The sequence below is a fragment of the Schistocerca serialis genome, chromosome 4 (assembly GCF_023864345.2).
Source record: "Schistocerca serialis cubense isolate TAMUIC-IGC-003099 chromosome 4, iqSchSeri2.2, whole genome shotgun sequence".
NCBI lineage: Eukaryota > Metazoa > Arthropoda > Insecta > Orthoptera > Acrididae > Schistocerca > Schistocerca serialis.
Window position 1 is genome coordinate 91,050,681 of NC_064641.1, and position 17,280 is coordinate 91,067,960.

The 17,280-nt window shown below is 41.7% G+C and overlaps 1 protein-coding gene across 1 annotated transcript in view; it reads left to right on the plus strand.

Moving 5' to 3' along the window:
* The window catches only part of LOC126474276 (ice-structuring glycoprotein-like), a 40,670-nt gene extending 34,851 nt beyond the window's left edge, over nucleotides 1–5,819 (plus strand). The window contains exons 4-5 of the mRNA XM_050101741.1: nucleotides 4,114–4,161; nucleotides 5,385–5,819. Coding sequence (XP_049957698.1) covers nucleotides 4,114–4,161; nucleotides 5,385–5,819 — 483 coding nt within the window. The remainder of the gene's footprint in view (nucleotides 1–4,113; nucleotides 4,162–5,384) is intronic.
* The last annotated feature ends 11,461 nt before the right edge of the window (nucleotides 5,820–17,280 follow it).

The window sequence follows — 17,280 nt, forward strand, 5'->3', positions numbered from 1 at the left end:
AACTCTACCATCTGGTGAGCAAGATGTATGAGACAGGCGAAATACCATAAGACTTCAAGAAGAATATAATATTTCCAGTCCCAAAGAAAGCAGCTGTTGACAGATGTGAAAATTACCGAACTATCAGTTTAAGAAGTCACAGCTGCAAATTACTAATGCGTATTCTTTACAGACGAATGGAAAAACTGATAGAAGCCGAACTCGGGGAAGATCAGTTTGGATTCCGTAGAAATGTTGGAACATGTGAGGCAATACTGACCCCACAACTTATCTTAGAAGAAAGTTTAAGGAAAGGCAAACCTACGTTTCTAGCATTTGTAGACTTAGAGAGAGCTTTTGACAATGTTGATTGGAATACTCTCTTTCAAATTCTAAAGGTGGCAGGCGTAAAATACAGCAAGCGAAAGGCTATTTACAATTTGTACAGAAACCAGATGGAAGTTATAAGAGTCGAGGGGCATGAAAGGGAAGCAGTGGTTGGGAAGGGAGTTAGACAGGATTGTAGCCTCTCCCCCATTCTATTCAATCTGTATATTGAGCAAGCAGTAAAGGAAACAAAAGAAAAGTTCGGAGTAGGTATTAAAACCCATGGAGAAGAAATAAAAACTTTGAAGTTCGCCGATGACATTGTAATTCTGTCAGAGACAGCAAACGACTTGGAAGAGCAGTTGAACGGAATTGACAGTGTCTTGAAAGGAGGATATAAGATGAACATCAACAAAAGCAAAACGAGGATAATGGAATGTAGTCGAATTAAGTCGGGTGGTGCTGAGGGAATTAGATTAGGAAATGAGACACTTTAAGTAGTGAAGGAATTTTGCTATTTGGGAAGCAAAATAACTGATGATGGTCGAAGTAGAGAGGAAATAAAATGTAGGCTGGCAGTGGCAAGGAAAGCGTTTCTGAAGAAGGAAAATTTGTTAACATCGAGTATAGATTTAAGTGTCAGGAAGTCGTTTCTGAAAGTATTTGTATGGAGTGTAGCCATGTATGGAAGTGAAACGTGGACGATAAATCGTTTTGACAAGAAGAGAATAGAAGCTTTCCAAATGTGGTGCTACAGAAGAATGCTGAAGATTAGATAGGTAGATCACGTAACTAATGAGGAGGTATTGAATAGGATTGGGGAGAAGAGGAGCTTGTGGCACAACTTGACAAGAAGAAGGGATCGTTTGGTACGACATGTTCTGAGACTACGAGGGATCACCAATTTGGTATTGGAGGGCAGCGTGGAGGGTAAAAATCGTAGAGGGAGACCAAGAGATTAATGCACTAAGCTGATTCAGAAGGATGTAGGCTGCAGTAGGCACTGGGAGATGAAGAAGCTTGCACAGGATAGAGTAGCATGGAGAGCTGCATCAAACCAGTCTCAGGACTGAAGACCGCAACAACAACAACAAGTGATATTACATACCTCATAAAAATTAGACGGTGTAAACAGAGGACTAATTAATCTATACAGCCTATAAGCCTATTTGGGATATCTTATATTGAGCAGAGGCACTGCACCATCAAGAACGTTGTGTTAATACCATCGACTTACAACCCTGGGAGAACCTGATAAATCAATTGTAGCAGATAATAAATACAGGACATCTCACATTTTACCGGAAGACTATGGTTTTATCCTCAGCATCATCATTATGGGATTATTTTATTAAAGTAGACCACACTTATCCGCTAGGCGGGTATGTGATGTCAGCTATACATTGCCTGGAATCCAGCACTGGCTGGCATTAAACTGTTACTCCTTATAGCAGACGCGCTGAGTACCTTCTTCGGCTCCCGGTAGCGGCGCTCTATGAGCCCCGTTCCACGAACTGTGAGCTCCTCCGCATGCACGCTTCATTGTAGCTTCCTGTCTGATAAAGTTCGACGGCGCTGCATGGTTATCACCACTCCCATCTCGTATCAGTGACGACAGCAACTACCATGACTAGAAAATGTCGAGCATATGTATCAGTGTAATATTATCGGACTTGCAAAATGTTATCCGGCGACAAATCCGAAGAATGTATTTCCAACAGATCCTCGGGAAAGCCTGAGAAGTACCACTCTTGCACATGAATCTCATCTACTGAGAGTCAAGACACAGTACGCATTTTCCATGACGTGGATCACTGTTGAAGGCTACTTTAGTACTTTAAGAAAATTCGCACTGACAGCATTCGATAATAGTGAGATGACTCAGAGGTTTAGCTGGAGATTTACATGGAGTACATATGCACCTCCACTAAGCACTGAAGAGTTAGTACATAACAAAATCTTCGTATGTTATGACAATCAGAATTTTCTGTAGATTCTAAGAGATCATACTGTGACCAATAAGTCGACGTTCGACTGAGAACTATTTTGATTCAGTCAATACCCTTACACTAGTCGTATAATTTCATTTATTGACGGCGAAATGCCTCCTGACAGCATGACCAAACTTTCTCGCTCTATTTCAGTTACTGAATCTCTTTCGTTTGATCGTCCTCTGTGAAATATTTATTCACACTGTCGCAGTAAGAGACAAATACCATACAGAATGTAAGTTTATGTATTGATGAACTAAAACATTACGACCATTGCACACTGTAAGATGAAAATAGCATCCTCGTGGTGGTTGCCAGCATGTAACATTGTAAGGAAAGTATATAAGCGGAAATAATTCAGTAACTATTCTACCTATTGTGCATCTTGCAGATGGATACATCAACTGACATAACCGATTTTGGCAAAGGCCTGGTTATTATGGCCAGACACAACGAACATCTTGGAAACGACATACTTGATCAGCTATTGAGGTGATATTGTCGTGAGCATCTATGGAACGTGGTTGACCTAAGAAGAAACCTCGAGTAGGCGTCAACCGTTGGACTTCCACGCCTCATCACGGAACATGGAAATCGAAGGGTTTGACCGCACCGTAAAGCAGGTTTGAGTCCTCCCTCGGGTATGGGTGTGTGTGTTTGTCCCTAGGATAATTTAGATTAAGTTGTGTGTAAGCTTAGGGGCTGCTGACCTTAACAGTTAAGTCCCATAAGATTTCACACACGTAACGCAGGGCAGGAAGCGACCTGTGACAGATCTGACGAAAGAGTACAATGTCGATACGTGCACAACTGTTTCGGAGCACACCGTTGAGCTTACAGTTCTGATATTAGTTTCCGCATCACACGACCCCTAAGTGTTCCACGTTTACCCAACGACATCGTCAGTTACTATTCTATTGGGCACAGTATAATCGAGATTATGCTTTGAATCAGTGGAAACGTCTAGCCTAGTTGGGTGGAAAGCATTTCTTGTCACTCCGGATACATCATTACCAAGGCGAACGGTTGCTCGAAGCAACACTGTGCCAGCAGGTAGGTGAAAGCAGAGACATTCACAAGGGTTTCCACGGGATCTGTTTCAATAACGAAGCGCACAATGACAGCTGTAGACTATGGGAACAATACTGTGGACCGTCAGCGTACCTTTATGTTTGGTACCTTCCGCAGTGGAGGTAGCATTCCAGCAGTATACATATTCTTGGTAGCGTGCTCTGTGGTTCGAGGAAAATGATACTGAACATATGTTCACAAAATTGGGCCTCTCTAAATCCGATGGGACATATCTGGATCGCTATCGGACGCCAGATCCGTGTCCACAAACTATTGTATGACATCTGTATAGAGAAATGTTGTTATACCTCCGGAAACAGACCAGGGACTTCTGCAACCCCTTCACCTAAGATATTTGCAGCATTGTGTTCCAGATGTCGACCAAACAAGCTATTAAGGAGGCTATCATAATGTTGTGGCACGTCATTGTAGGTCAGACCTTGTAGAGATTGCGTTGGTTCTCTCTACAGAATGAAATCAAATTGCTACTGCGAACTAGACGGATTTTCAAATGCTTATGTGAACTATGCCTGTCAGTTCTTGATTGATGTGGTGATTCTCTTCGTCAAGAAAGAGTGTCAGTGATGAAACGGATATCAGCTGACCCTGATGTTAACACTGGACGTCCACGCCCATTGGCGACGCAGCGGAAGGACGGCTGCAGCACTTTCACGCGCCAGAGGCCGACGCACTGCAGCCGACCAGTATATAAGCTGGTCTTCTACGGTACTGCGATACACTGCAGCAGTGCCCACAGCAGCAGACATCTACCACTGACACCATGAAGTGCTTGGTGAGTACCCCGCGGCAAAGTACTGCCTTTTGACCATTTTACCACTACGACCGGAGTCCAGGTCGACTCTGTTAACGAAGAAGTTGACTTAATTCACAATATCAATGACACTGGCCCTCTATATTCTGAAAAATCATATTTGTGCTCCAAGGGCACATATAGACTCCACATTGAATCTTTACTATTATTCGTAATAATGATTTCATAAGACGCTACCTAACATGCCATTACGCATCAGTTACTGGAACAGTTAGCTATAAGATCCTTAATTAACGACAGATGTACCAGATTTTTAACTATAATATTAAATGCTGCGTTGTAAATGCCGAAAGAGAAGATTCATAGTTACACGTTTAGGAAACTGATTTTGTGGGAGCTTGAAATGGAAACACTGTTGACACATATTATGTGCATCCCTTATTAAGTACCTTTAGTATGAGCTGTGGTATGGAGACTCAGTGACTGCTACTTGCAGTTCCAAATGACACTTGTCTGACACCCATAATTGCCTGAGCGCTCAGTTATAAACAAACATTCAGGAAGTTTTAACTGTATACAGCCTCGGATTATAATCAGGATAACTTAGTGCAAATTCGCGAAACGGTGTAGGGAACGTTTGTGAATCAGTATGTTCACCTTAAGAAAATTTGTAAGTTTATGTCACTTGTACGTAAATGGAAACTGACCAGATTTATTGTACTTCACAAAGAAGCAGTCTCAGGTTTCATACAAGAGGAGACAAAGAACACTTAAGCAACTGGATATTTGGCCTCTGAGAGAGCTGAACAATAGCTGCAGCTAATAGTGTAAAGAGGCAACGAAACTGGAGGCCTTTCTGTAGTATTTTGCTTTCAGTAGAAAGTAACTTATCCGCCTCTCTCTCACAAAAATTTTAATATCATTTGATAGTCAACATCGAAATGACATAGTAATATTGAGTTTTTAAAGTGAGAATACGTTCTGCGTAGCGCATCTGTTACTCTTGAAGATTAAGTAATATATATGCTCAATATTACGAGTGTTGCAAGCTGTTCTGGAATATTCACAAGTGATGTTTTTAAATATTTTCTCTTATTAAGGAGACTTCATGGAACATACATTTATTTAAATCCACAGTTTCCAATTGTATAATATGTATATAATATACTTACAACTACGACGGAATATGCCTAGAGAAAAGTCTCAGTGCAATCACATCCAACTACAAAGAAACGTATTTCTAGATTGTCCTGAGTGCTGTGCTCGCCGTGGCCCTGGCCAAGCCCGGCTACCTGGGAGCCGGCGTCGTCGCCCCCGCCGTCGCTGCCGCCCCTGGCATTGCTGCTGCTGTCCAGCCCGCACCAGTACTTGTGGGTGGTATCCACCCAGGCCTAGCAGCCTACGGTCCAGCCAACATCGTCGTCGGGCCTGGCGGCTACAACCTGGACACCCCTGACGTGGCAGCCGCAAAGGGCGCCCACCTGGCCGCCGTCGCCCAGACGAGGGCCCGCGACGCCGCCATCAACGGCGCCGCCCTCGCCGCCGCCTCTGCCGCCGCCTACGGCGCCTACGCCGCCCCCGCAGTGGTCGCCGCTCCCGCAGTGGCTGCTGTGGCGCCGGCTGCCTACGCTGCCCCTTCGGCTGCCTTGTTGGCTGCCAAGGCTGCCTATCACGGTTGATGTGACTGCACTAAGTGAAGGTTCAGACCGTTGAGACAGCTAACCTCACTGAGTATCATACCTCAGCCCCAAAAGCACATGCCAGAATATAATATGAACTTATATTTATCCATATTATATATTATGTAAATAAATTATTTCTTGTTGCAAAATAGGTCACCGTCACTTATTAACCCTTTAACACTATTCAATCTAGTAATCAACGCAGAAACTTAAAGAAAGGCAATGGCAGATATAGAATTGTGAAATCAAATAATATTCAGTAAAACTGTATCTACACGTAAGGTTGCTGGAGTCACTGCCGCCATATGTGGGTGCATGTAGTGCCTCTGTTTCAACCTTGGTGATAGATTATCGATAGATCTCGATTGTAGAAACCCAAATGATGACCTGAGGCAGTGGGGCACATTTATCTCTTTCTGTAACTAAACCACATAATATGGATTTCGTAGTCATGAACAATATCGTAGACCTACAAAACCCACTTCCTTCTGTAACTTTTTATTCAAAAATTCTTTATTTGGCGTACTCTGAAACACAAAGAGAGGTCATGCAGCTTTTAGAGCAGTTAAACAAAATCAAATGAAACAGAGTAGGGCTTCCAGAAGTGCTTGAAAAATTGTATCCGAAAAGAATAGAAGGTACGATAACTTTTATATTGCCCAGCAACAGATTTGGCATCAAACTGTGGTGTTTGCCCCATTAACCATAAAATTAGAAACAATGATACATATTCCAAAGGAATCACAGACATAAGGAATATTCACAGTGAAATTTTAATAAAACAATTCATGAAATAAGATGTGCATCAAATTGACTGTAATTTTGATGGGAGTGTGGAAGAGCTTCTTAGGCCTGGAATCTCATTGACTGGCGAATCAGTGTCTTCAGTGATGAGTCCAGCTTCTAATTAGGACTCGATGACGTCTGGAGGTACCAACCTGAATGTGACTCACCTTATTGCTCTACAACTAGGAGTAATGATCTCGGATGCCATTCCTTCTCACAGCAGGACGCCTTCAGCTGTCATTTGTGGCACACTTACAGCCCAGTGGTACGTCGACTGTACTCTATTCTTCGTTTTGTTGCCTTTTCATGGCAAGCAATCCACGGCTTACGTTTCAGCAAGATAATGTCCACCTGCACATCGGAAGAATTTCTACAGCTTGTCTTCATTCTTGCCCAACATAACTTTGACCAGATAGGTCACCGAATCACTCCCCAATTGAGAACGTTAGGAGAATTTTGGACGGAGTTCTCGGACCAGATCGGGATTTTGACGATCTAACGCCCACGTTTGGCAGAATACTGCATGATATCCCAGAGTAGGACATCCACTAACTCTGTCAATCAATGCCAAGCCGAATAACTGCTTGCATAAGGGACAGACGTGGAACAGTTGGATTGCTTAAATTGTGAAGCTGTTTATCCTGAATAAAACCATACTGTTTTTCTAGAAATGGTAATCATTTGCTCAACTGTACATGTGCATCACAAATACCGACTTCCAGCCCATTCGCATAATTCGTTCTTAGTACAGCATTTTCTTTTTTGTGTTAGTTGTGTAATAGACAAAAATTGTACTAGAATTCGACGATATTTTATATCACTGTATGAGATGACTAGAAATCACAGGTAATTAATGATGAAATAGTGGCATTTTAAAAGCATTGTCAGGTGTCCTGTATAATTCCATAAAAGGTAAGATGGAAAGTAAGGCGCTTGGGGATTATAGTTATAGATGAAAGCAAAGTAATACACATTTTGTTGCAAAATTGTTTACACACTCCAACTGCACACTGCAAGAGTTTCTACTGCTTGTCTTTATTCTTGACCAACCTGATCTTGACCAGATAGGTCACCTAATCACCATGTACAATTGTTAAATATCAGAGAAAAAGAGGTATACTAGACCAAATTGCCAAAAAAGCGCAACATATTCACTAAAATTTCCACCAGCCCCGTAGACTCTTTTGATGTTAATGAATCAAATTATCATGTAGGTTTTGGAGATAAATGTGGTGCAAAGTAGAAGTAAACGATGTTTTTGAATGTACTGTTACTACAAATTTCTACATTGGACATGAAGCGTTTGATTTAGTTTTAACTAAATGTGTACTAGGAGGCCATGAGAAACGAAGAACTGAGAAACTACTTTAGCGTACCTGTGAGACTAATATGAAGACTAGTATAAGTTTTGTATACATTAACTATGAGATCATGGGACTGCTTGATAAGGTTTTGTGTTTAGGAGAGTTGTTGCCAGCAGTCGCGTGGAAAGTAGCGTAGACAAACTGAATTCTCAGAATGGTCTTATGCGTCTGTATAGTGTTTATAACAAGCTAGCAATGAGTCTGAAATGGAAACTTTGCAATGTGTGTGTATTAACAGATCCGATCTGTAGCAGAGATATGTTCAGTACAGAAAACAGAGAGCTACTCAGTGATCAGCAAGTAAATGAATTACTGTAACTGTTAAGAGGGACCGTAAAAGGAACTGTGGTTGAGTCATACAGAAGACGTAATTTTTATTCAGTTACAATGGAATGGAAGTGGACCTAAATGATGAACACATGGAAATATCCAATAACAATGTGGATATGGCTCACTGAAAACCATCTTGCGTAGAGAATTCAGGAAGAATTATATATCAGGAGCGATGAATTAAGGCTGGTGATTATTATGAAGGTGATGACATGACTAATGGGCAGTTGAATTAAACATGCCTAAATAATATCACTTTGCATTACGTTCTCGTAATAATGATGATGATGATGGACGCTACAACGTATTGTGTTATGATCACTCAACTGCCTCTCGCACCGCTAGTCTCTCACAACCATAACGATGGCATTCCAGGCGTGTTCCACGTTACTGAGGCATGTGCCCTGGTGATTGTAACGCTACATAGCTGTTTGTGGATGTTGCACACTACGTGATGGAGGTTTAATTATGGGGTTAATTAATCCCAGACACAAAATAACATCTAGTGTTTACTCACGAAGTATGCTCTGCAAGGAGCACACGGATAATATAGTCCCCATATGACGTATAACGTCAATGAAATAACTATTGCTGGTAGTAGCACATAGTTCCGCCTAATGTTCTTTGTAAAATTCCATTCGCGCATCCCGAGTTATTTTCTTAATCGCATCAGTTAATTCGGTCCTGAATTTGGTTACTGTTTCACACTCTTCCTGCAACACATAATTAATTCTGAGTTTTCGAGAACGTTTCTTCAGTTTCGTGATTAGTATTTTCATACAGTTCTTGCTATTTGTGCGATCATTTCGTTCAGTGCTAGCTAAGATTCTGAACAGTGCCTAATTACCCTTTGCACTTTATACATTCATTTATTGTTGATGTGACTACTGAATCTGGACCGTTTCCTTTGATCCTCGTTGACTCCGTACCTAGAGCAACCTTCTTTGACAATGTGCTACTGTCAATTCGGGAACATGTAGAGTATGTCTTCTTTGGTGTTCGCAGAACGGTGTGTTCCGAAACACTTGTGCTGCATCTGACGTCAGACCTGTCACAGACGGTCTCTGATGCTGCTTTATAGAGCGGGTAAGCCTCTGTCCTCCACATTCTGCGATCAGGTGCGAATGTCTACATTATTGCCTACTCATGGTTTCAGCGTCCGTAGGCGATAAAGAAAACAGCAGGTGAATAGACGTCCGGCTACGTCACTAGCCTGATGCAAATTAAATTCACAGTGACCGGGCAATAACAACTTGCGACTTTTCGAAGTCATTTGTGTCACTGGATTTTCTTGTTTGCGGCACTATATTGTCTGCTCTGCTTATAAACGTTCGTTATTGCCACATGTGCCCCAAAGGCTACCTGGCGGCACTGAATCTGGTGTCATGTAGCGGTATAATGCTTTTCCTTATGTGTAATCCGTGATATGGGACGGCTAACCTCCTGACGTGTACGCCTTTTCGCACACGGTATCCCACGAAAGGAGATTTTCCGTTTGCCCGTGACGAGGTGAACATGGAAACCATAGTGACACCATGAGATCGATAACAATCCCATGTGTTAGGGTCATACGATGTACCTCGGAGAAAAGGCGTGTTACGTTCACATTTCATTGGGCTTGACTAAATCACAGCCGAAAATTTCTATTCGTCATTGCTCCAGTTCTAATTCAAGTACAGCCAAAGCCGCTATAGTTTCGTATTATTTGCTTTATTATCGTCGTCGTTCGTCAGGCGAAAAAAATTTTCCTACCTTCGCTGCCCTAAGAAGTTCCTGTCCCCTGATAGGTAAAACTAGTAATGACATAATTATATCTACCCTGTGGCAGTTTTGTCTGTACGTTATTGTCTAACAGCCGCTGCGTCCCTCGAAGGCGATTCCACGATTTCTTAATGTAATTTTTATTCAGTTGCTCGAAATAGCTATTTTGCGAGCCTCAGGACTTTTCACACTGTCATTAGTGACGCACAGCAAGATTGTCAAATAAAAGTTTCAGCTGGTTAAGCCTCCTGACGTACTATACGGTGAGGAGTATTAGCGATTGAAGCAAAATGTCTTTCGGTGATTTACACTATTACTTCAGTTTCCTGGAGTACTTAAACAAACTAAATATATTTCTAAGATTTGCTGAAAGTTTTTGAGCACTAACAAATCAAACATCGATTCCGCTCTATCTTTCAGGCCAATGTATTAGATGATACAAAGGCTTTAAAACTTAGTAGTGAGAATATAATAAGAACATTACTTGCTCCTTCCCTAGCAGTCTGTTATCAGGCACACACTGAAGAAATGTTAGCAGGCCTAGCTTGAACATCGATACTCAGATGAGAGAGGCACTAGAGATTTTAGGTGCAAAAGAAAACGTTACCTAATTCTGTAGTCTCACTGTTCATACAGCTTATACTAGCCGCTGCTCATGAAAAGAAGTAACGAAACCAGTAACAAGGCAAGATGTTTTAGAATTATTCGTAACAATTTTTTATAAACTTCTAAAGTACTATAATAAAAAGTCCAAAGAAATGCATACTAGTTTTTAATGATGACTAAAATACTGAGAAGCTAAACGTTTCCTGGCACTAACAGTCATGTTCAGGATAAAATATTCGTGGAGATACTTACGTTCTCTCCGACTGTCCTTTCCAGAAGAGTGAATGGGATATCCCATACATAAGGAATTAATTATTACCTCATGTACTTCGTCATTAGAAAGGACAAGAGACAATATGGAAAACAACATATAGATGTGAAGAATTCCTATCTTATATTGTGCTTAAGCAATAAAATTATACCTTTCTCGTACACATAAAAACGATACAGCCATCCATTAAAAAGGCACTTAATACATCAGTGTGAAATGCTATATTTATACAATAATCCTTGTGTTCGGGCTTACGTTGTAACAAACAGCCATTCCAACAACTACCAATTTGAAACACACTTGTATTGATTTGTTCACTGTCATTTAAAAGTCAAACACATGGTATCTCCCTGTCAAACCAGATACGAATATACAACATAGAAGACAGCTCTTTCAGAAACTATAACATGAAATGAGAGTTAATATAACTACTTAGCATATTTACCAAAAATGAGGAAACATTTTAAGCGAGTAATGGGTTATAGCTAAAACAGAACAGGACAAATGCAGATGGTATTCTTCTTATATTTATAAGCTCAGTTTCATTTTCTAAGCTTTTGAGTAACGAGGAATCGTTCTTCTGAAACGCTCTTCGTGAAATTACGTCACGTGGTATTTCAACCACAAAAGTTCAAGAGCGATAGATGTAGATGGTGTAAAGGTTAAGGAACTGAGACAACATTCGGCAAAAGCGGAAATCAAATTTCATGAGCTTACTTTTCAAAAGTCGCATAGCTCAGTGTAACGCCATGTTCATTAGAAAGACTTCCCTTCCTGCTCTAATTAGCTGAATCTAAGTCTCTATTTAAGAACGTACATCAAAAACTGGTCTTTCCGCTAATCGAGGTAGCCTAGATAACTCAAGAGTTTGAATATGCGCGCCGATACTACGTGGAATTAATCTACAGTGATCGAAAGTAACCGGACACCTCGTTGTGACCTAGTGTCCCATCCTCGTCTTTATAACGACTCGAACTCTATTGGGCACACTTCTAATGAGATGTCTGAATGTTAGTGGAGGAATGACAGTCCGTTATTCCTTAACAGCCGAATTCAGAAGAGGTTCTGATGCTGGACGCTGGATTCTGGAGCGAAGTCAAAGTTCTAACTCATCACCAAGGTGTTTCATTGCTTTCAGGTACGGACACTGAGAAGGCCAGTCCTCTTGATGAATGTTATTGTCCACAATCCACAGCCTCACACTTGGTGCTTTATGACTGGATGTATTGCCTTTTTGATACAGTTCTTATTTCCGAAATGTTCCTCTACTTTACGCACTAAACCACATTGTAAAGTATGTTCATATACCTCCTTGTTTAGCGTTTTCTTAACCACAGTGAAGGGACCACACTATAACCACGAAAATTATCACCATATCCTAACACATACTCCTCCGTAGATAATTAATCTACATCTACATATATACTCCGCTAGCCACCAAGCGGTGTGTGGCGGAGGGCACAATTGACGCCAAAATCATATTCCGACCCCCCCCCCCATCGTTCCGCTGGCGGTTCACGCGAGGGAAAAACGACTGTCTGAACGCCTCAATACGAGCTCTTATTCGCCGTATCATTGCATGGTGATCATTGGGCGATTTGAAAGTTGGTCGTAATAATATATGCTCTACATCCTCGGTGAAGATCGGATTTCGGAATTTAGTGAGCAGCCCCTTCTGTTTAGCGCACCGTCTATCTGCAAGTGTGTCCCACTTCAAACTTTCTATGAGATTTGTAACGCTCTCGTGATGGCTAAATCTACCACTCACGAATCTTGCTGCTCTTTTTTGGACCTTCTCAATCTCTTAAATCACACCGAACTGGTAAGGGTCCGATACAGACGAAGAATACTCCAAGATTGGACGAACTAACGTATTGCAAGCTATTTCCTTTGTTGAAGGACTGATCGCTTCAGGATTCTACGAATACACCGCAATCTAGAGTTTGCCTTACCCGTTACTTGTGTAATCTGATCATTCCATTTGTGATCATTTCGAACAGTCACACCCAGATACTTGACGGACGTTACCGCTTCCAAAGACTGGGCATTTATTTGGTACTTGTACATTAATGGGGATTTTCGCCTTGTTATACGCAGTAGGTTACACTTACTTATATTGAGAGACAACTGCCAGTCATTACACCACGCATTAATGCATTTATTTTCTGCAAATCCTCATTGATTTGTTCACAACTTTCGTGTGATACTACTTTCCTGTAGACTACAGCATCATCGGCAAACAGTCTAAGGCCGCTGTCAATACCATCAACCAGATCGTTAATGTAAATCGTAAAAAGCAGAGGACCTATTACGTTGCCCTGCGGCACACCTGAATTTACGCTTGTTTCTGTTGAAATCACCCGGTTCAGGACGACATACTGCTCCCTGTCTGTTACAAAACTTTCTATCCAACCGCGTATGTCATCGGACAGAACTTAAGCGCGCACTTTTTGTAGTAAGCGACAGTGCGGAACTGAGTTGAACGCCTTTCGAAAGTCGAGAATTATGGCATCAACCTGGGAGCCGGTATCAAAAGCCTGTTGTATATTATGCACAAAGAGGGCCAGCTGTGTGTCGCATGACCGCTGTTTCCTAAAACCTTGCTGGTTTCTGCAGATGACCTTCTCAGAGTCTATAATGGTCATTGTGTCTGAACACAAAATATGTTCCATGATTCTACAACAAATCGATGTCAGTGAAATTGGTCGGTAATTATGCGCATTCGATTTTCTACCCTTTTTAATAGATTGCTATTACCTGGGCCTTCTTCCAGTCCCGGAACTTTCCACTGTTCCAATGATCTCTGATAGATGATGGATGACAATGGTGCTATATTTGTAGCATAGTCAACATTGTATCTTACGGGGATATCGTCTGGGCCAGATGCCTTCCAGGCGTCTAAGGATCTCACCTGTTTTACAATCCCAGATACACTAAACTCTATGTCAGCCATCCTTTCGTTTGTTCGATAATTAAGAGGGGGAATGGTGCCGCAGTCCTCCACAGTTTTTGAAACCTAGGTTTGGAATTTCGGCCTTCTGTTTATTATTATCCGTTACATTATACGTACTGTCAGCAAGAGAAGATATTGAATTATTTGTAGCGTTCATAGATTTTGCGTGCGACCAAAATTTTTTGGGGTTATTTTTAGAATCTGCAGATAAAATATTGCTTTCAAATTCGTTAAAAGGATCTCTCATTGTCCTCCTGACAGCTGCTTTCATTTCCCATAATATCGGTTTGTCAACTGGGCAGTGACTACGTTTAAAACGACTGTGCAAAATTCTCTACTTTCTCAGCAACTTCCTAATATGTTAGTTGTACCAAGATGGATCCTTTCCCTCCCGTATACTTTTGCTACGCACATACTTCTCTAGCAGATTGGTGACAATACCTTTAAATTCCAACCAAAGATGCTCAATACCTTTGTCTCCCGCGGTGAACGCTTGGAGCTGACTATCGAGACATTCGTTAATGACACTTTTTTTTGCTTTCGCAAACAAGAAAACTGTACGCTGTTTCTTTGGTTTTTTTGCAACTTCCACTGACACAGAAGCCACAACGACATTATGGTCGCTAATACCTTCTTCTAAATTAACTTCCTTAAAGAGATCAGGTCTGTTTGTCGGCAATATATCTAATATGTTTCCATCTCCAGTTGGTTTTCTAACCAGTTGCTCAAGGTTGTATGTTGAGATGGTGCTAGACGTGATGGCAGGTAACGCTCTCCAGGAATTTGTAAAACCCAGTCCCTTCGATCGGATTACCACAGGGTGCAGCTTGATTCATCACTCCAAATAACTAGTTTCCACTCATCCAGTGTCCAATGGCGTCGCTCTTTGCACCACCTCTAGCGTCGCTTAACAATGAACACAGAAATGTGTGGCTTGTGAAGACCTGCGCAACCATTATAGACATTTTTATTTTAACTCCCTACGCAGAGTCATTGTTCTAGTTGGATCTCGGGTAAGACTTTGGAATTCACGAGTGACGTTTACTGCTGATTTCATGCAACTCTTTACACCCACCCTCCGCTACATTCAGCTGTCCCGTTCGTCAATGCATGAGGTCCGCCTGGTCTTAATTCTCTGTAGTTGTTTCTTCGCGTTTCCACTTCACAGTCACATCACCAACAGTCGACTTGTGCAGCTTTAGAAGGCTTGAAGTGCCTCTGACGTCTGTGTTACTCAGGTGACGTCCACTGCGTAGTCCACCTTCGAAGTCACTGCTTTCTCCTGAGCGACTAATTCTGGTGTTACTGCATTTGTACTGACGTTATAGAAACATGCCTCCTTTTCTGCTGTCGGGTCTACATCTGGTGACATCTAGTGTGTAGTTCCGCAATACTTGGAGTTGTTCGGAACTTTTGATCTTATAGTGTATCTGCAGGAAGTTACTGTACATTGAAATGTCGGATGTGTTTACAGGGAACTGACAAAATCCTGACCGTAAAAATTCAGCAAAGATAATAGAGTTTTCGTGATCAGAAACATCAGCACACCATAGGCATAAACTCACGTTCTGCTTACCAGCTATCACCTAATGACACAACACAGGAGGATATTTGTATAGCATTAATTTAACACAATCCGTTTTTCTTCGGCAATGCCCAGTGACTGATCCGTATATCAGAACTACATGTCGTGGTATGAAGCTTTTGTGTGCAAATGGGTTAGGAAAAGTATGTTGTGTATCAAATTCGGATATTTTTGGTAGGCCTAAGGACTATGGGACCAAACTGCTGAGGTCATCGGTCCCTAAGCTTACGCACTACTTAATCTAACTTAAACTAACTTACACTAAAGACAAACCACACACCTATGCCCGAGGGAGGACTCGAACCTCCGACGGGGGATTGTGGTAGGTAGGGGTGGGAGGGGGGAGGGAGGAGCCGCTGCACGAACCGTAACAAGGCGCCTCAGACAGCATGGCCACCCGGGCAGCGTTGTGTATGAATTCAACCAGTAAACCACAAATAAATTTCGTTCACGCGCAACATCAATCTGGTCACGGTTGCCGACTGCGAAAGCCAGTAATTATGGGGAACTATTAGACCAATACATTCACTATTCATGCTGCTAAGTTTATAAAAAAACTTTTTTTATTAGGCTTTGAGACAGTTCTGAGGAATGAATACTGGAGAATACGTTAACAGTGTACTTACGGCTAATCACCAGAGTTCGTATTGTCGGTTTAACCAAAGTATCCGAAAGTACACTATTAATCAATCATGCCGAGAAAACCTGAGAAATTAGAAAGTAAATTTAAATACACACCCATCCCAGATCCTAATTCACACAGAAATACAAACACATATCTCCGTAAAATTTCTCAGTTATAAAGCTAAGTTCACGCGAATCGAATTACGTAATGATCACTACGAGGAAGTTTCAAGATACATTATTTCTATTTAGATCTGAAAGATAATGCTTTTCATGTACATGTATGTAGATCCAGATGCCGGATTTGGCCACAGCCGAGACGGTAAACAAAGCTGTGATGGAAAAGAAAGTGTTAAAAAAACAGCCTTCATTTGAGCTGTAATGATTTTCTGAGGTCTGTTGAAGTGTGGTGGAGACTTTAATCAGTGGGTTTTGATCAGTGCTACTTTGGTTGGGATAACGAGAGGTGACCTCGATATATTTCTGCGGCATCGCTCCAAATCTATCATGTAAGAGTGTTAGGTAACGGCTCACGATTGTTCCATATCTCCATATCCTACGCCACTGGTTCTAAATAACATCCCTTATTTCCTAGTGTTTGTGTCAGTATTCTTCGGATATTATTGCTGCTAACGGTGGCCGGCCGAAGTGGCCGTGCGGTTAAAGGCGCTGCAGTCTGGATCCGCAAGACCGCTACGGTCGCAGGTTCGAATCCTGCCTCGGGCATGGATGTTTGTGATGTCCTTAGGTTAGTTAGGTTTAACTAGTTCTAAGTTCTAGGGGACTAATGACCTCAGCAGTTGAGTCCCATAGTGCTCAGAGCCATTTGAACCATTTTGCTAACGGTGCCAAACAACAAAAACACACAATTCTCGTACCAGATTTTATGATCGCCACAGGCAGTAAACAGAATGCGTGCAAGGTGAATCCTTATAATTCAGTGATATTTTTAGATTTCCAGAAAGATTTCGACACCGTTCTTAGCAAGCGTCTTCTAACCAAACTGTGTGCCTTTGGAATATCGCCTCAGTTGTGCGTCTGGAATCGTGATTTCCTGTCAGAAGGGTCACATTTCAAGTCATCGAGTAAAACAAAAGTAATTTCCGGCGTCCCCCAAGAAAGGCCCTCTATTGTTCCTGATCTATACTAACGAGATAAGAGACAATCTGAGTAGCCCT